This window comes from Thunnus maccoyii, chromosome 6 (assembly GCF_910596095.1).
Source record: "Thunnus maccoyii chromosome 6, fThuMac1.1, whole genome shotgun sequence".
NCBI classification, from domain to species: domain Eukaryota; kingdom Metazoa; phylum Chordata; class Actinopteri; order Scombriformes; family Scombridae; genus Thunnus; species Thunnus maccoyii.
In genome coordinates this window covers 9,718,837-9,739,040 of record NC_056538.1, presented here as the reverse complement: position 1 = coordinate 9,739,040, position 20,204 = coordinate 9,718,837, and the positions used below count along the sequence as shown (strand labels likewise).

At 40.5% G+C, this 20,204-nt stretch overlaps 1 protein-coding gene across 1 annotated transcript; it reads right to left on the bottom strand.

Annotated features, from left to right (window-relative positions):
- Positions 1-56: 56 nt before the first annotated feature.
- On the bottom strand, positions 57-16,758 carry LOC121898625 (sodium- and chloride-dependent GABA transporter 2-like). The gene is made up of 22 exons (XM_042413881.1): positions 16,690-16,758; positions 16,484-16,580; positions 13,840-13,974; positions 13,507-13,702; positions 13,183-13,352; positions 11,588-11,700; positions 11,351-11,467; positions 10,907-11,098; positions 5,710-5,836; positions 5,495-5,629; positions 5,180-5,320; positions 4,697-4,784; positions 4,411-4,543; positions 4,193-4,327; positions 4,015-4,118; positions 3,754-3,878; positions 2,674-2,786; positions 2,453-2,590; positions 2,066-2,168; positions 1,378-1,478; positions 1,088-1,258; positions 57-167 (listed from the first exon to the last, which is right to left on the bottom strand). Exons 2-22 carry the CDS (start codon positions 16,548-16,550, stop codon positions 57-59), a joined length of 2,715 nt encoding a protein of 904 aa, XP_042269815.1. The 5' UTR covers positions 16,551-16,580; positions 16,690-16,758.
- Positions 16,759-20,204: the final 3,446 nt, after the last annotated feature.

Sequence of the window (20,204 nt, the reverse complement as noted above, 5' to 3'; positions counted from 1 at the left end):
TGAAAACAAATTGCAGTTGTTGCAGAATACAGGATTAGGAAAGCTTTCATACAGTATCAACTAGTGGCAAAGCGTTCCAGGTCTTCCTCTCTGATGTGCTGCAGTTCAGCCTCCCTCTTTCGGGTCAATGAGAAGTCCATGTTGGGCTGGCACAGGTGATGGAAACGCTAACAAATAGAGAGAAATATTCACCAATGACACTGAATATCTTTTCTGACATTTCGTAATAAGCCTGAGTCATTGTATCTGAAGCATATATGGGAGTATACAAGTATGGTGATAAAAATCTGTTTGACCACAGACCTTCATTGCTGTTTTGCTTTGTATTGGCACATACTCAAATTCCATGTATTAATGCTTTGCAAATGATTGATTTCAAGGGGAAGTGACTCATGAATGAATCATTTTGTGAGGTCTTAACTTGCACCTGATGGAAGGATGCTGTCTGAACAGTCAACATTGTAACATTATAAATATAACTGAAAATGAGTAAAAGCATAATAGTTCCCCTTTAATAGTAGTAGTAGTAGTAGTGTGATGTTGTCTATTTCTCAGGTTTAATCTTTTAAAGGCCCTCCATCCTACATCATATTTCCATGAAAACAATACGAACTAAAATATTCCTAACAATTTATACCCCTCTTGTTGATGGGTAGTGAATCGTGACTTATCTGAAATCTTTTTTGACATTTCGTAATAAGCCTGAGTCATCGTGCTGGGCTTCTTGAAGTGTATATGGGAGTATACAAGTATGATGATAAAAATCTGTTTGACCACACATCGTTATTGCTGTTTTGCTTTGTATTGGCACATACTCAAATTCCATGTATTAGTTAATATTTTGCAAACGGTTGATTTCAAGGGAAAGTGACTCATGAATGAATCATTTTGTGAGGTCTTAACCTGCAGCTGATGGAAGGATTCTGTCCACTGAAGCTGGATTATTATATTATGAAACCTTGTCATTACTTAGGAGCACGCAAAAAAATGATTAGAATAAGAAAATATATAATTCCTTTATTTTATGACAGATATACCATGCCATTTCTTGAGTTCATTTGCACAATCAGTTACACAGTTGTCCCACCTGACTGAGGGTGCCGGTTCCAGTGCTCAGCTTATAAAGCGCCCATCCTGGCACCAGCAGGATGGAGGAGAGGGCCAGCACCCAACCCAACACGTATGCCCAGGCCGGGTACACATACCAGCGATTAAATGTCAAAGGCTGGTACTCCACAAGAGAACATATAAATGAGCCCTGAGAAAACAAAAGGATATTTCTTGTAGATGATCTTGGATTTTGCACGCATGTGTTACTGTCTCCAGGTGTTGTTTGTATTGTGATCCAGAGGCTCAAACAGTGAAAGCCCAACTCACCAGTGAGACCAGTGGAGTGAGGTAGAGCCAGCAGATTTTAAAGAACAAATTGGCGTGCACACCTGTCATGTCCTCTATGATGCCATATATCCGCTCTGCCCCTGGATAGGAAATGAGGTTGGATAAATACTATATAATGTTTGTGAAAAACTTGGTGTAATTCGAAGTCTTGTGTAGCCTTGGGGTGGCTTTGTCAAGTCTGAGAAAATAACCCTGATGATGTCATTAGGGTGATGTCATCAGGTTTATTTCAGCTTGGACACAAAGACTTTTCTACAAATAACAGAAAGCCTGTATTACAATCTGTAGGTGAGAATTTTGAATGATGTGTGTTACCAGACAAGGACAAAAAATGAAATTGGTTGCATTAAGGGAAATTAAAGACAGCTTGTTTCTCTGATAAATTTAGATCCATCGATGACTAAAATCTTTCATCCAGTTAAAAGATATAGTTTAAAAAAAGTTTGTCTTAAAATGTGGCTTAAAACTGGATAAAAGTCAATTTCATATTATAGCTTTAAGGATCAAGCATTTTTTTTTTAAGTTGACCCATTTTAGGGAGTAAAAGTCAGGATAACGCAGCTTCTGCTGCTTTTTATAATTCTTTTTAAAATCTCTCTCTGTCTCTGCAAACTTTACGGCAGTCTAACACTAAATCACTGGAGTATCTTTAAAACAGCATACCCACCAAATATCCATCCCAGCGCCAGGGTTTCAAACACACAGAGAAAGAGGATGCAGGCGCCATTACAAGCGTAGTAGTCAAACAACTGGAACACATACATCCCTCCCTGGGGACAACAGCCGAGACATTCATGTGACATGGGTTTACTTTATTTTACTGTAGATGTCAATCTTAGACATATGGAAGCATATTCCTGCCTATTTTATTTAACATTATTTCAGTATATCAACTATTATGTTTTAATAAGAAAAATGTCATTATAACCTGAAAGTATCTTCTTACATTGAGAAATCTTTGAATTAAAAAAGGTCATATAATTTTCTTTGGCAGCAATACATAGCCATACTGGCGTAATAAATAATAAATGTAAATATAACCCTCCATACTGACCTCAGTGATCATGACAAGCTGAGAGAAGAAGCATGTGAGGCAGAAAAGGAGGAGAGAGTATTCTCGTCTGCCTGCCCTGCGCATCACTGTGGGAAACATATCTATGATGGATGTCATCACCACTTCCATTGCGACAAACTGCACAGTGAGAAGACGAGACAGAATAAGTACATTTCCAAATATAAATGTATGTTTCCAAATGGAGTTTATGCATATCTTACTTGTGTGTCCAGGCCCAAGAGAATGAGCATGACAAAGAAACAGATGGACCACAGTTGAGGCAGGGGCATCATGGCTACAGCCTGAGGGTATGCAATGAACGCCAGGCCTGGACCTGGAGAACAAGAGAGTGAGAAGGGATGCGAGACTGGTCACCCTCTATATGCTTTTAATTTACACAACGAAGGAGCGAGTGTGGAAGAAGAGAAACACAGAAGTACAACACAGCCCAAACTCTAAGGAAAAACCTTCAATGATCATTTCAATGATCATTTATAGATTTTATTCACACTTTTTGGTTGGATCAAGATTAAAATGAAGTGTGGGACAAAAATAGGGGAATAAGTGAATTTTTTTTAAAAAACGAATAAGCTTACAGAATACAATTAATATATCTCAAGACCACCTGGCAATCAACCAGAGAACTGTACTAATGCTAATGAGCTGGAAAACCCCGGCACAGACCCACCCAAAGTCCCTGAACGCCAAGCATAGTCCCATGATCACACCCAAAACTTGCCAGCTAGACTCAGCAGCGATACAAGGGTGTCCCACTGCATACCAGAGCAGGAATGCATGCAATGTAACTGCTGTGTCAACCAACTGTGTGCCTGCTCACACTGATTTGAGGCAGAGGAACTGTTACTGTGCTTGTTCTGTCTGTGGTCGTCCTCAAGATGGCAGCAAAGATTTTACCCATCATGAATTAGCCAGCCTACTCGCATGATACTTGGGAGTGTAGGATCCTAGTGAAACACCACTGTATAATGAAGGTCATGTGGTGACAAAATGTCGAAAAAAAGCAAAATAGGAGCTTGAGACCTTGGAAATTGTAGTTTGAATTCTTAGCACAAGGTTAGTCAACATTTTTTCATCACTTTCTAATTTCTCCCTAACTTTTGTTAAACCACTTTTTTTTCTTTCCTGAACCTGCTTTTATCTTAAACCAAATGTTACTCTTCTTAACCTCACACCACAGGCCTCATCTGCCAGGCCAAAACATGTTACCATACTGTAAGAATCTGCCAGAAGTGATGCAATGTTTTGTCATCAGTTGAATCTCTCTGAATATTTCTGGTTACCTGACTCGGCCACTTCTGCAATGGGAACGCCCTGCTCATGAGCCATGAATCCCAGCACAGAGAAGACAGCAAAGCCAGCTACAACACTGGTGCCACTGTTCAATAAACACAGCCACAGACAGTCTCTGCAAAACACAGAAATACAGCATGTATGATTCATTTTTTAATATGTTATTTTAATGTTAATAGCTGTTGTCTTTAGGTGCATCTGTCAGAAAAGCCTCAAGCATCAAGCCCAGTCACACACTGACAAATACTTACTTATAGCAGTTGTTGTTGTAAGTGTTGTAGCTGCCGAGTACAGTTAAGGAGCCCACACCCACGCTGTAGGAGAAGAAGATCTGAGCCCCAGCCTCCATCCACACCTGCTCCAATAAAGAAACAGTGAGTACATTTTGTGCATCTACAGTATATAAACAGCATATCATCGGTCTACTACCTGAGGGTCTGTGAGTCGTGAGGGTTCGGGCAGAAGATAAAACACCACTCCTTGTAGAGCCCCAGGAAGAGAGAGTCCACGAATCAAAAGAATTAATAACATCACATAGGGAAAGGTAGCAGTGAAATACACCACCTGGGGGGAAAGGTGACTGTTCAGGTATTTGTAATGTGTACTGTATACACATCTACTGCAGATTTAGGGCTTATAGGCTATACCTTTCCTGTAGACTTGACCCCTTTCCAGACACAAAAGTAGCAGGTGACCCACATAGTGATAAGGCACAACAGCATCTCCCACCTGATGTTGCCTATCTCCTCAATCCCCCCTGAGATACCTAGCACCCGATGTCTACATGGAAAAAAAGATAAAAAAGAACAAAATATTTTATGAGACTTGTTTTTTTCTTAGATGAAATGTCAAGTGAAATGTATTTATTTTTAATTAGACCAAGTTTTAAATTGAATTTAGAGGAATAATTTATTATAATGTACATAGACATACTCCCAGAACTCTGTGGCAGCAGAGGTTGTGTCTGTGTGGTTGGTCCATTCAAAGGTGTTATTTCTTGTTGAAAAGTCTACACAGTGTTCTGATAGGTGAGAAAAAAAGAGAAATGTTTTCATTGGGTGTTTTGCCTTGTTTGTGACAGTGAAATGCATCGGGCAAAACTTTTATGCATGTCACAGTTGTTGGCATAAAGGCATAATGTGCTTTATTCTGTGGTTTTGTTCCATCGTCTCATGAATAGAAAATGTTTCTCAATGCGCCTGTAAGGTTAAAAAACACACAGATAATTCTTTAGAAAAAAGATTTTAATGTTACTTGTAAAGAAGAAGGCATTTTCTTTAATTTTTATCATAACGTGTGTTTAAATGAAAATGTTATTCATTTGCTTGATATAAAATCATTAACCCCTTTTCGACCTTGTTAAAATTCACAGAGCTGCTGATGTATAATTCATCAATAGACTGTGTGCACTTTTACCTGTGTTCCAGTAGTTGTTGCAACTGGACCAGGGGAGCTGTGAGCTGAAGGAGAACACCAGGTAGAGCAAAGCCCAGGACAGAATAATGATGTAGGTCATGCAGCTGTAGAGGAGGATCAGCTGCCCGCCATAGCCGATACCTGCAGAGCCAGATTTAGTACTTTTAGTTATACAGAAACGTTACAACAAAGCTGACTTCCTCCATTTATCCTGTGCCCAAATTGCTTTTTCCCCCCAGATTGTGGGAAACAGCTCCATAATGAAACTAAAAGTAACGCCAAGACTCTGCAATACTCAAGTCCTGAACAGTATACCTTCTGCCAGTGGGCATAACTTCCTCCAGCAGGTGATGCCCCCCTCCTGGGTGTACTGGCCCATGGTGGTCTCCAGCAGGAATAGGGGTACACCACAGGTCACCACAAATACCAGATATGGCACCAGGAATGCACCTGAATGTACAAATTACATAACAATGCATATCTGTATTACAGTTTTTGAGGCACAAACAGTGATGGACATATTTGCTTACCCCCTCCGTTTTTGTAGCACAGGTATGGAAACCTCCACACATTGCCCAGGCCGACAACATTTCCCGCTACAGCCAGGAGGAACTCCACCTTACTGTCCCAGTGTCCTCTCTCCTCCACCTTGGCTTGCTTGTCATTTGTTGCACATTTTTGATTCAACATACCCAACAGCTCAGTCTGAACCCAGTCCTCCTCTAAACCTCTACACATTGTGTCCAGGGATGTTCCTGTGTTTATATTTACTGTTATTTCTATGTCATGTAATGTGTAACCACCTGCACAGTTAATCAGTTGTTAGTGGAAACAGTCTGAGGATGAACTGCAATTTCTACATGAACAACTGATTAGAAAAGTCCAAATTTCTTGTTTCCAAAACTTATATTTATAAATTAGATAAATGCCATCAAATGCCATTTATAAAATACTCCAAAACATTCAGTAACACATTTAGTAAGAGATTCAGCAGTCTTGTGGTTTAGTAACGATACTCCTCATCAGTAAGTCATTTATGTATGCTGGAGTACTATGGTATGACACAACAGGCCTGAACTATCTGAACTGTCAACATAGTTCACAACAGGCCTGAACTATGTCAGTCTGTATATAGACTGGTTGAAAGAAATGTAAATTAATGACAAGACAGTCAAGCTGCTGCAGTGAAGTGCAGCTGGTTGGTTTTTCTATATTCTCTTGCTCATTCTGGTGGTGTGCATGACTTTTGAACTATGGGTTTTTGAATTGATGAATGTACCATTAACTGAGGTGGTTGAATGATCAGACAGAATATCTCTTATTACTTTGACTTACTCTGGCAATAATTGTCTTCAGAAATGAAGTAAGTTTTAATTATGGGCTACTGTTCAACAGCAACACTGGTTACAGATTGTTAGGCCTCTACATATCCTCTATGTTCTGTAAACTGTTTTAGTAAAATCATTTTACTCTTTTTTATTAAATATTTGGTTTTCACCTCCTTGTGAGTAAATTACACTGTGGGTGATATAGTTGTGTGGTTTTTTCTGGGTAATCAAGCCATACCAGCCAGATTGTGCACAATCTTTCTTTATTTACAGTGATTTCCAACATGTTCTCTCTGGTGTGTGTATTCTGTAGCATATCAGATGTTCAGAGCACTGGCAGTTGCAAAAGCAAAAAAATTAAGTGACTTACATGAATATTAAAATGATTAATGGCTTTATTCAGTGAACTTCCTTTAAGAATTACAGTAGCAAACACATAATGAGCAATTAAAGACATATTTGTTTGCATTAAGCGTACTTATTTTAAATTGTACATCTGTTTTTCAAAAACTTTTCTGACAGATACACATTTATGTATCTTCGTTGCATAGTATTTTGTCCTGGCTGCAGGAACCCAGTGATCAACACATAGATGAGTTTGACCTGCAAAACAATTTGTAATCAGTTCGACCTAAATTAGAGGAGACCACAGCAGGCCCAGCATTATGAAAAAGAAGCCTGTGAGTGTAATCTGTCCAGCTCCGCTGGTTTCTGTACTCCCATCTCTTTGCTGCCTCTGCTCACCAGATGTTAGATGGCAGCGTTTCATGTTTCCAGCTGTGTCCCACACCAGCAGCTCAGCCTGAGCAAAGCAGCAGCTTGACGTGTACCTCACCCACAATGGCTGAGATGAGTCCAGTACCCATTCAGATACATTCAAAGGGGGGTCTCCTTTCTCTAATATGGCCTTGTGGTGGTGATGGTGGTGGCCACCACTGGTTGTCTCGTCCCTGTGTGCCTGGTGCTGGTTGGGGCCAGGCTGGGCCTCTTCCAGGCTGTCCCCTGTGGTTGGGGGGTTGAGGAATAAGGTCAGAGTGCCTTCACCCTTCTGTAGCTGGAGGGCAGCGAGGCCAGAGCGCCCCCTATCTGACACGGCCAGAGATATACTCCAGTTAGACTCACTGCAGGTGGTAGGGCAGGAGGACTGCACTCGTGCAGCAGAACAGGATGGAGGGGATGTGTCAGTATCCTGCAGGAGACAGAGGAAGTGATGTCATTGCCATACACGGAAGAAAATCTTTGATCAGAGTGTGAGATTAATCAATAATCTGCAAGAGAGATTTATGTATAAATAAAATGGTCCATTTGTTTTCAGTAAATACTCACCGGGGGAACCACAGTCAAGTAGGTCACTGCGTAATTTGAGTCAGCAGAGTTGAGAGCACGCACAGTGAGTGTCAGGGTGACGGTCGCTCCTGCCTGAGCTGTGGCAGGAGTGTGGAGGTGCACCTGACCCCGGAAAGACCCTTGTTCAGCAACGTGGAACCTGAGGGACAGAAACTCAAAATTGCCCGTATTTCCACAATAACTTTAATTATGTTCTGTCATCACTTTGAAATTTTTTGGTTGGTAAATGTCATAAAACAGAAGCTGACTATATTACATTTCCTCAATATAATTTTACTGCCAAGCATTACCTAATTGAGACTTTTTTTCTTTTCTAAAATAGCCTTCATATTGCAGTACATGATGGACATGTAAGAAAATGGATGGTAAGACACGTAGAGCTGCAATGATTAGTCGATTAATCGATTGAAAATAATCAGCAACTATTCTTATAATCAAATAGTCGTTTTAGTCATGTTTTTAAGGGAAAATGACAAAAAATATCTGATTTCAGCTTTTCAAATGTGAGGGTTTTAAATTTCATGTGTCATACATGACAGTAAAACTTAATATCTTTGGGTTTTGGACTATTGATCAGACAAAACAAGACATTTGAAGACACCACGTTGGGCTCTTAAGAAATTAGAACAGGCATTTTTCACTATTTTGGGGTATTTTATTTTCGGACAAAATGATAAATTGAGAAAATAATCAGTGTAGATCAATTGATAATGAAAATAATCGTTAGATGCAGTCCTAAAGAAAGGTGACCTTCTCTTCACTCCATGGCTGAGGATAGATGTTTTTAGCTGTACCTGTGAGGTCCTCTTGTATGAAGATATCTACAGTCATCATCTGTGGTCAAATTGAAGAGCCGGGCCGGGCCGTGGTTCAGGATGTCAAAGTCCACCATTGTGCTATGACCAGGTACCAGGCGGGGGGCGGATAACACCTGAAGATATAAAGATGTAAGATTATCTTGTGTATTTAAGGTACATCAGTGTGAAATTGTATGAGTCCATCATTCTAGAAAATCCACCAATGCAGTTGTATTACAAATTGGTCAAGCAGCCGTAATTTGACAATATGAACTCTAGCTGTTAAAGCAGTTAGTCGTTAACTTTGTCTGCTGTTTGGTGCTGGGCAGGAAGGGTACAGTGGGTTTACCACAGCTTTACTGCTGAAAACAGCTACATGCTGCATTTGGAAACGACAGAAGCAAAACAGTACAGTTGCAAATCTGTGGTTTTGTCACTATGAGTGACTCCTTTCACATTATATACAGTCAATATTTACTGGTGCAGCTTTTAGTTTATGCTACATCATTTAGGAACACTTATACAGTATAATTCTACATTGATCAGTGAAGAATATTTTCTTTAACATTTTGTCCAACATTATATTGGAGGGCAGCCCAGGTGTTGTTTAGCATCATCACTGTTTTTTCCCTCACCGCTAGGTTACCTGTATCTGAACGTGAGTGGGCTGTATTATCTCTGTGGAAACCCTCTCCAGCTTGTTTGCTCTGCTGTCTCGGCCTGTGAGTTGAACACAGAAGGGAACTCTGGGAACAGAGTCCACCCAGCCAACCAGCTCCTCCACAGAATAGGATGGTGAAGAAGAGGAGGAGGAAGAGGAGTTCAGCCACACCTGTTTGAGGCTCTCCCCTTCAGCTCCCAGCAGTGTCACGTGACTGAAAGAGGCCTTCTCGTCAAGAGCCAGGCCTGTCACAGTCAGCACCAGAAAGGCAGAGCCACCTGGGAAATTAAATAAGCAGCATGTTAAATGTCAGGGACTCACTATTCCATGGTGGCACTGATACATAACTAATTATATTTTTTTAAAACTACTATCTAAAGAAGCTAAATCCCTCCTCACCTGCAACAGGACTGCCCTCCACTCTGGCCAGACCTGGGTGTGTCTCATTGGTTACAGTGGCAAAGTAATACAGGAAATCTACGCTGCTGTCACCTGGGGGTGCAGTTCAAAAGTGCAAGTGCAGTTACAGAACATTATAACCAATGTACCTGTAATTTTCTGTCAGTGGATCTGCTTGATGTCTAACATGTTTTTTCTTTTACCTATTACATTGAATGTGATGTGTCCATCACACTTGGTTAACAGTTTCCACTGGCCTGGCTGAATAGGAGCAAGCAGGCGGATGCGGTACAGACCCTCAAAGTGCTTCAACTCTGCCAGAGGGCCTTGCTCGTTCAGGAGAGACTGGTTTTGGCCTGAAAAGTAGCATAAGATGGGCTTATTTTATTATTGAGTGCAAAGGAGAGTTGTGGTAATGGAAGAATGGTGGGATTGTTCAGATATGCTGTATGCAACTAAAAAGTAGACATACAGTAATTGCAAGATGCAAAAAACATACTGCTTGGATAGCCTCCATCACTAGTCTACATAGATTGTACTCTATAGTTACCTGAAGGACCTGTAAGGATACACTCTCTCAGGATGCCAGTGACATGTAGGGTGACGTTTTTTATGGAGCTGTCAACTCTGAAAGAATGAGAGGACATCAGCTCTTGGTCACTCTCCACGTGGAGGAGGGTCACCTGGGGAGGAAGGAGAAAAAGTTGTTGTGCTCAGCATATCCGAACAATAAATGCACATATTCGCACCTCTAAGAAAATTAAAGCAGCGATAACCAAAATGTATACATTAACAATGGATCACATGACTATTTGTATGTGAAATGGGTCATTAGCAGTGATGAATGAACAAACAGAATTATCGCCCAACTCTGCAGTTCCCCTCGGCTCTACAGAGCTTTTAAGTCTTTCATTGTTCTGGTTTTCAATTCCTCAACTTTACTGTTTTGATTCACTCTCACCGCTCACATAGTGTCATTTTTGGCTACAGCAGAAAATGCTCTTTGGTTGAACTAGTCACAACCAGTAGACAGAAGTATGCAACCAAGGACAAGGAGTTGGAAGCAACATCAATTTAATTTTCAATTATTTGCATTAAGAACTTGTTTGATTTGGGTCAAGTGAGTATGTATAATGTTGATAACCATCAAAGGATCTTGCTGCCGTACCTTGTCAACAGCTATGTTATCCTCCACTATGGTAGAGACATCTTGGATGTCAGAGTTGGTGGTGAATACCGTCAGTCCTCCTGATAGGGAAGACAGGGAAGAGTAGAGAGAGAAACGATCAGGAGACAAAGCTTCCCTCCTCCTCCTCTTTCTCCTCTTCCTCCCCCTCCTTCTCCTCTCTGCCATGTAGGTGGCGTCATCAGTTAGGAGAAATGTCACCTGTGGGAAAATCAGCCCAGAATGTGAGCGATTGTAGAGCTAACATGAAACATGTTAAAATACAATGTGTTTGATTGCAGTCCTCTTGCTGTCACAGTTACATAAAAATATAAAGTAATAATAAAGGACACACAAAGAGGGGTGTCTGCTGTTCATCTTACAAAGAGACTCAAATTCATAAATGACAACTGCATGTGTACATTACTTAAGATAATGTGGATTTTATTTAAGGTGGAATTGTCTTAAACCTACCTTGCTCTGTTTCTCAAGTACGAGGGCCTTCACCGCATCAAACAAGTGGGCATCTTTAGGGGAAGCATCAGTGAATACAAAGATCTCTGACAGTGGTGGACTGTGAATGAGTGCCAGCTGAAAATACACAGCAAGATGGGAAATTACCTGCCGTGTGTGCTTGCATGTGTACATTCTCATACTGTACACACACCTGATTACTTTGAATGTTACAAAAGAAATAGCATCTAAATTTACCTGAATGGCAGAGAGGCACATCTCTGGTTCATCTCCTCCTCCCAGCGCCATCAGGTTCTGCAGGTGCTGCATGAACTGGTTTGGGTCTTCGGTCTCAAACACTGGTCCCACCTCTGCATAGAACAGGGGACTAGAGATGTTAGATGGTGAGCAAGCAATAACAATAACAATAACAATAAAAATTAGAATGTTAACCATTAAATTTACTTTTTGACAGCTTTGGAGCTTAATTTAATTGCTAAGACAAAATTCAGAGGGCCTTACATCATATTTGAACGAACACTTCAGCATTGTGGGAAATACTCTTATTCACATTCTTGCTGAGCAGCAAGTCAAGCCAAGTCAAGTTTATTTGTAGAGCACACAGTGTAATATAGGAGCCACTCAAAGTGCTTGACAGCATGATAAAACAGAGAAACAGTGGATACAGGCAGACATTATACACACACACACACACACACACACACACACACACACGCATGCATGCATGCACACAGTATAAATTATAAGCTAGACGAAACAAAAATGTCTTCAGTTCGGAGCCGCTGATTGGATTTAGTAGGGAGGATTTACAGTAATCTAGTCTGCTGGTGACAGAGGCATGGATAGAGTTTCTGAATCTGCCTGAAAGATAAAGCTATGAAAGCTATGAAGATATTTCTGAGATGATGGAAGGATGTTTTGGAATTTTTGCTAATGTATGAATTAAAATTTAAATCAACATCACAGTGACTCCCAGGTTTTTGTACTGGTCAGGGATGGCAAAGGATTCCAAGTAGGTGCAGACCTGTTGCCACTGTTCCCTTGTACCGAACACTATGATTTCTGTCTTGTGTCTCTATTCAGCTGCAGAAAGTTTATATGACTAGATGAGAGGACTGATACCATGATTATGTCTGTGATGTAAATATGAAGCTACAGCTGGAGCCAGTTTGCTTAATTTAGCACAAAAACCTGAGAGGAAACAGGGAAAAAGCCTGGCTGGCTCTGTGCAAAAAGAACAAACTATCTACTAGCACCTCTAAAGCTCACTAGTTAAGAGGTTATATCTTGCTTGTTTAATCTGTAGAAAAAAACAACCCACGAGTGTAAAAATGTAAAAATGACACATTGTGGTTTTACAGATTATGTGCCGGATTATTTCTTGGCAGAGGGAGATAATGTCCTTCTGTTTCCACTCTTTGTGCTAAACTAAGCTAACCAGGTATTGGCTCCAGGTGCATTTACTGTAAAGACATGAGAGTATCAATCTTCTTATCTTACTCTCCACAATAAAGAAAATAAAGTGTATAACCCAAAATATCAAACTGTTACTTTAAGATTTTTGTAATGGACCCCAATTTGTGCATGAGAGCATTGACATTTTGAAACAAAGGGCCAAAACTGTACACAAAAGTCATCATAAAGAGAAGTCAGACCATATTACCTGGGCTTTTTGATCTTATGCCACTCATCAATCAATCAATCAATATATTCATCAATAAATTTGTCAAGCTCTTCAGGCAGATCCCTCCAGCTCTATATCTGACTGAAAAGACCTCGAAGGGCTCCTGTTTTCATTCAAGTCTGTGACAGACCAATATCCTCACCCTCACCTGGGTCATGGAAGGGCACAAGCAGAAAGGTGCCAGGTTGACCAGGGCTGTTGGCTCGCCTCTGGATGATGGAGTAGGCCCGAAGGCGAGCCGCGGTGATCTCCTCAAACATGCTGCCCGTGGTGTCAATGACAAATACCAATGCAGGGACCTGCTTCACACTGAAAAGTCTGTTGAAATGTTTGAGGAAATTAGGACATACTAAATGCACTTAACAGCTGAAACTTGCAACATGATATATTTGGAAAGTTGTGGGTCCACAAATATTATTCAGTATTTTCTATTTAGGCAAAATGCAACCAGTGTAACAGTGGTGAAACCTACTTGAGGAAGGTTTTGTTGCCCACTGTGTCTCTGAGGTCTCTCAGTACAGTCAGGGTGGCCTCATTAGCCAGAGTGGCAGCTTCCACATGGAGGTAATGGTGAGGGGAGAAGACAGGTGAGTTGCTGTCCTTGTTGATGCCCCCTTTGGCCCCCATATAGCGGCTTCTGTCCAGAATACCTCCATGACTACATTTGCCTGAAAAAGAAATAGCATCCTCAAAGTGCAATAGAGCCCAAATTTGAGTTTGAAAAGTAAGAAGCCCAATCCTAATGCATTTAGTTGCTCCTTTGGTTTTTTTGGCAAGACTGCTGCTATAAGTTGCACTGACATACCCTGAGGTTTTGGAGGAGAATTGCTGAAGTAGCCAGTGGTGAGCAGCTGGGAGTTTCTCTCTGTGTTTGTCAGACTTGGCAGGAGGTTGTCTCGGCAGGTGAAGCTGAAGCACTCCATACAGGTAGGAGTGTCTTCTGTGGACAGAAAGGATAATGGTTTAGTTCGGTGAGGCCCATTAAAGCTCCAAATGTCTACAGTAGCCATTTCAGTCCCTTTTCAAAACACTGATACTTGCTATTATCTTTGTTTGGGTTTTGGGATTGAAGGTCTTTTTTCCCTCAAGTCTTGGTACATGTTGCTGTTTGAGATCAAATGTGATCTAATGACTGGATCGGTTTCAAATCACTCATCATGTTCAAGGTCACGCACAATGGCACTGTGAGGTAATGGATAGTATTTTCAGATTCACCATAGTAGATAAGTAAACACCATGGCACTAATCATTGTACAAATACACCTTGTACTGGTCACATTGTATGAAAAGAAGATTTGTTCTCATTGAGATTCATCTGTGGAAATAACAATTTCAATCAGTTGTAGGGGCCGTGCAACATGTCAATTGACTGGACACAAACACTATGCCATGGTGCAAAAACGTACCATGGCAGAGCAGCATAATGAAGCACTATGCATCTGTATTTACTATGGGATTTCTGTGCTGTTGGTCATGGTGGCTTTGTATTTTGAAAACACTGAAAATAAAACATGGTTAAGATAAGACATGTTAGATGTACCTGTATACAGCCATTAAGACAGTCTGACAATGTGGGATCTTAGCAATCAGCCAAAAAGTGGTTGTACATTGGGAAACTAGGAAAAGTGTCACTAAAGTGCCTCATTTTTAAATCTTGGATACATATTTACTTTCTTGGCCCTTATTCTGTGCAAATTTTGAAGCATCATGCTTTAATGAGTTTTTGAAGTCATAGTTATGATTGCAAACTAAAAATGAACGAATATAAAAAATTCAATTAGATTTGATTTAGGATATTGTATAGTGCAAATAAAATCTAACAGTGAAGCTCAACAGTAACTACTGGTTCCATCACCAAGCTAGACCACCAAGTGTTACAGTGACTCTTTCTTTCTCCTCCTGTATTTATAATGAAACTTTTCAGACCTGTCACGCCTCACCTCAAGTTATCCACAGTATGTTGTCCTGCTTCCACCCATCACCTGATCAGTGACCTGCCTGCACGTCTGTTTTCCATTATCCTCACTGTATACAGTCCAGATTGTTTATGTTGCTAAGTGTGGTTGTACAAGCAGTCAAATTGTTGCCTGTTCTCTGTCTGACCCTGTGTGTTTTTACCTTTGTTTAACTGCTTTAACTGCCTTTCCATTGACAAACCACTGACCCCTCAACTAGTTAGTTAAGCCTTTAAGTCAGTGTCTTGTCTGTTTGTCTGCATTTGGGTCCACATTCCTGCTGCTATACTGAATGGTGACAAATGAAGTTTAGCGAAAGTTCAGTCATCTTTTGCATGCTCAGGTCTGTAGTATGATTTCTCAAACCATCTGTCATTCCCATCCCTCACACATGCTCATTCATAATTTCCTTGCTGTCATTCCCCTGGGCTTCAATTAAGACATCAGCTGTTCACATCTAACCAATAGCACAGTGACACACCTTCATCGTCAGCCTATCATATTGCAGCTGTCTTTTTAAATATGTTTTCTCCTTCTCTGTCTTAGTGCTTTCATGTTGCCGTCGTGTGCGCCCCACCACCTCCCCATCAACGCCCAGTCTTCGCAGATTCATCAGTGCATCACTTCATCAACCTCATCAGCCTTATCATTCTCAGAAGTCGTTAGCCACCACCACCACCTCCAGTGTCTGGACTCTGTGGGGGGATTTATCTTGCTGCTGCTCAGGACTGATGTCCCTTGATTCAAAATCTCCTTGTAGAGTCTAAGCACCAAAGACCAAAGACAACACTTAATCATCAATATCATCTGTATAATAAACAATTATTTTTGCTTCATTCTCTTGTCTCTCCTAATTGAAATGTATTACTATAACAAGAATATAGGGGAAAAAAAACATTACAGTTGTCAAGGCCATCATGTGTGTTGACTTTCATCATCATGATATACTGCAATAGATAGAAATGACTGAAATACACCACAATAAAGACAACCTATTGAGAAGCAGGGAGTGTACATACTACAAAAAGAATATATAAGTGCATTTGACTCTAAATGTGGTAGTATACAGCAATACTAATTGGCATATCATGAACTTATGTAAAGCAACTGTTGAAAAATGCCCCAAGTTCTTGCTACAATATCAAATTCTTGATCTTGATTCTTTTGCCTTGGTATATTTTCCAATATCACTATAAGACAGGTCAAATGCATACAAAATCACATAAAATATACAATAATCACACTGCTCTTCAAAGCACTAACCTGCTACCATTGTTAAGCATTACATGAGATCAAACTGTGAATATGTGTAAAACTGAAACTTTAATAGCTAAATTTCTTTAAAAATCATTCAAGACCATATCATCACACTATGATTCTGTTGAAAGCCGATAATCAATAGCACTGAATTATCTCCCAGCCTTAGGATCACCTTTTGATGTGGTAAAGTGGGCAGTAGTATACTCACAGATGTGAATATACAGTATGTATTACCTTGAGCTACAGGGATGGGAGGCTCGTCTGGCTGCAGCAGGTGCAGGTATATGGAGCGCTGGCCCATCTCCACCCAGTTACTGTGGCTGTAGAAGTCCTGGCATAAGACAAAGCATTAACTTACATTATTGCCTTAACAAACTTCAGTCTTGTGCACAGCAGTCATTTCAACATGTCATTTCAACATTTCAAATGCTGCTGTGTACCTGCAGGGAGTGAAATAGCTGGCCCAAGCTGTGACGGGCACTTTGGTATTCATTGGCCCACACTGAGAGCAGAGTCTGAACCCAGAACTGCCGCAGCATCAACATAGCACTGTTCACACGCTCTGAATCAAAGTGATACACTGGGTTGGACCTGGTGGAGCTCAGGAAGTCCATGTCTGTGTTAGACTTCACCACTTCTCCCACAGCTCTCCAGAAGCCACGGCCCAGTCTAGTCTGGGAGGAAAATGGTCATAATTGGAATGAGATGTTCTGTACTTAAATATTACATGAAATATGAACAAACAAGAAGAATAATTACTTTATATTTAACAACAAGGATTCATTGAAACTGTTCAGCTTGTAACAAAGCTCCCATTGAACCCTTTGTGTAAAATATATCAGCTTTCTTCAATTCTTCAGTATTCACCTTCAATCAATTTTGTAAACAAAAAGTAGGTCTTCAACATTATTTTTTTGTTATTCTGAAGAGTAAATATCCTGGGGACTGTATCAGCCTACCTGTTCATCTGTATGGCTTCCCTGGTCTTTAGTGCCCCTCAGAGTCTCCAGGGTGACATTGAGGATGGCCTGCTCTGTGATGTACTGGTGTGTGTGCGAGTTCCAGGACAGTGTTAACACTTGTGACCAAAAGCCTGGGAGGAAGCCCATGCATGGTAAAGCCAGGAGGAGAAGGTAAGCGAGAATAAACCAGTGCATCTGCCTCCCAGTCCTTTCCCAAATTCTTCCTCTGCCCAACTCTGACATCATGTTTTGGAGATAGGGTTGGCGTTTCACATCCTACCTATATAGAATAAAACACATTTTTGCAATTTGATGGCATTTAATGATGGTCCTATTTGAAGGTAACAGTTCAGATTTACCTTTAGCAGGAATATTTGAAAATGTATCATGCCATAACATGTTTTTTAATTGTGACAAATCAAATCTTTTAAAATCTACACTTCCAAATGGTTATTGGAAATTTACCTGAAATATGTATATGGTGGATTCTCACTTAAACCTGCATTAGCTGATTTTTTGGCCACTTGGGGGCAGAGTAACAAACTGTAAACACAACACACCACTGACACATCATCACCTTGTAAAGTTGATGTGACAAACTTGTTAGCAAATGAGACTATTGGAAACTGTTGCTTATTTACACATCCAGCACACACATCTTTTTTTCCTGAGCTGCCTGCTGCTGCTGCTGCTGCTGCTGGCGACAACACTCATGAGAGAGCTGAGAGTGAACCAAAGTATTGCACACCGGTAACGAGCCAATTAGTCACCATAGCAACCCAGCCCAGGAAGGCGCCAGAAATTCCCATTACCACATAGCAAACAGTCTCCACAGTCTCAGTCACTGTGACAGGACTTTAAGTAGACTGTTCAGTTAATAGTCGCCATGGAAACTGATTGTGGTTGTTATGTTGAGGTTAACGAGTAAGTTGTGTTAAGTTATTTCCTCATTGTATGCATTTGTCATCAGTTATGGCAAGACAGCCTTGTTAAGTTTAATAATTAAGCTATGATGAAGTTGCTAGCCTTGATGTTGCACCTCCAGTATTTGAAGAGAGATTTATTTCGTTTGTGTGAAATTTCACTCACTGCTAACCATTGAGAGTTAGTTGCTTTTTTCTTTTAAGTTTGTCAAGTCAAGTATTTTTTTTTCAATAGCTTATTTTTATTTGTATTTATTATGTATTTCTTCTTTAACCACATTAGTAATGATTACTCTCCTGTTTTAGACCACACACCCACTAGCATGTTTCCTGCTTGCTAAATGGATGGATATAAGTTGACTCAACCCCTATGGTCCGGTGATGTTTCTTGCTAATTTGATCAGTTTGCACCAGTCATCCATGTGTCCTTTTCTGTCATCACCCACTCCTTAACACCCCCCACTCCCCCCTCCCCAAACCTCCTCTCGCATTTTTCTCAGCTTCGTCTGTACAGAGGGTCCCATTGTTCTTAGTCATCTTCATTCAGATACAATACTTCAGTTTTGTTCTCATAGTGCTTTCACAAGGGAGAAACTGAAACAAAGCTTGAAGCCTATAAACAACTGTCCCCTCTGCCTCCATTCAGCAAATCTGTTCTAATTGATTTGAGAACACAGAGACTCCCTCTTTCATTTATTCTGGAGGAGTGAAGCAATATCTGATACAAGTGCACTGATTAGCATTTTCTTAACATTTTAATACACATGTGTACTGTGGTTCACCTAAAGCAACTGCTAATCTTCATCTTTTGCATAGTTTGCACATCCACAAACTAATGAATCTCAGTACAGTATATTAATATTGAGTGAGCTTAGCTTCACACCAAACTTTCTTCATTGTTACCATGCAATGATGTCAGCTAGGAGTGTGCAAATATTTTTTATCCCCAAAGCTTTATTGCACAAATGAGTGCATACTATATTATATTTTTAAATTATGGTTTGTATATTACCAGGAAACTACAAACATTTCATTAAAGCTGCACTTATAATTTAAGAATTTCTACACACTCACCTCAGTTCATCCTCTTAGACTCTTCCCCTTTAGACTTTGCTCTGTCACAGCATTTAGAAGAGAGCAACACCACCAAAGTGCAGAAGAACACCACACATGTACAGTCATATAACAACGTAGACGGATTCACCACAACTTGTCAGCTGATATCGCGGCATTCTTGTCTGTGTCAAAATTATTGAGTCTTCATGTTTCTCTCTCCTTGGGCTCTGATCTCTGACCACCTCCAGTGAGAAAAGCAACAACCAAGATATAAGTGGAAGAAGGACTTTGTTGAGCTCGGATGAGAGTCTGGTTGACGCTGAGTGGTCACACCATGAGGCAGAAGACATCTCATTTCAGCTCCCCTACAGTCTTGCACCCCTCCTTACCCCCCATTATTGCACGGTGCATTGATTCACCACAATAGAGCCGCATATATTACCAGCCAGGGTGTTCAACTTAGGCCTTCCCAACCCCCCTGCCCTGCATCCATCACTCTCTCTTTTCCTCACAAAACCAAAAAAATCACTGCTTTTCACAAATGCAAACACTAACAACACCTTCCTCTCTCCCTAGTTACCCCCATTTCTAATAGCAATGTAAAGAAGGGCATCAGTTGCTAGCCAACGCAATAGGGACAGTGTTGAACTTCAGTTTGTTGAACTGAACGGTGTAAAAGGAGATGAAGTAAATGATTGGGGTATTTTTCAGCTTTGTTCTTGTTGTGTCAGTGGTTTGGCTCTGACATGTTTCTCAACTACCTTATAAGAGATAAAGTGTAGCTGTCCAGACCAAAACATTTAATACTTTTTAAGTTAAGGAGTGAAAGTAAATAATATATTTTGCTGTACATTTGTGTCTACAATATTGCATGTATTATTGTAATCCCCTTGCAAACCACAAAGAAACCCAACAGTCTGTCTGTTTTTTGTATTAATCTGATGAGCAATACCGAAAGTGGAAGTAAATCAGTGAGAAGCTTGACTGCACAGCTACAGAGTCAGGGAAGAATGT

Excerpts from the sequence above, each read along its gene's own strand:
- LOC121898625 (XM_042413881.1), bottom strand. The coding sequence starts at position 16,550 with ATGGGCCAGCGCTCCATATACCTGCACCTGCTGCAGCCAGACGAGCCT. Across the intron at positions 11,701-13,182 it reads TGTGCCCTTCCATGACCCAG|AGGTGGGACCAGTGTTTGAG; the intron begins GTGAGGGTGAGG and ends TGTTCTATGCAG. Across the intron at positions 2,591-2,673 it reads TCTTGGGCCTGGACACACAA|TTTGTCGCAATGGAAGTGGT; the intron begins GTAAGATATGCA and ends CTCACTGTGCAG.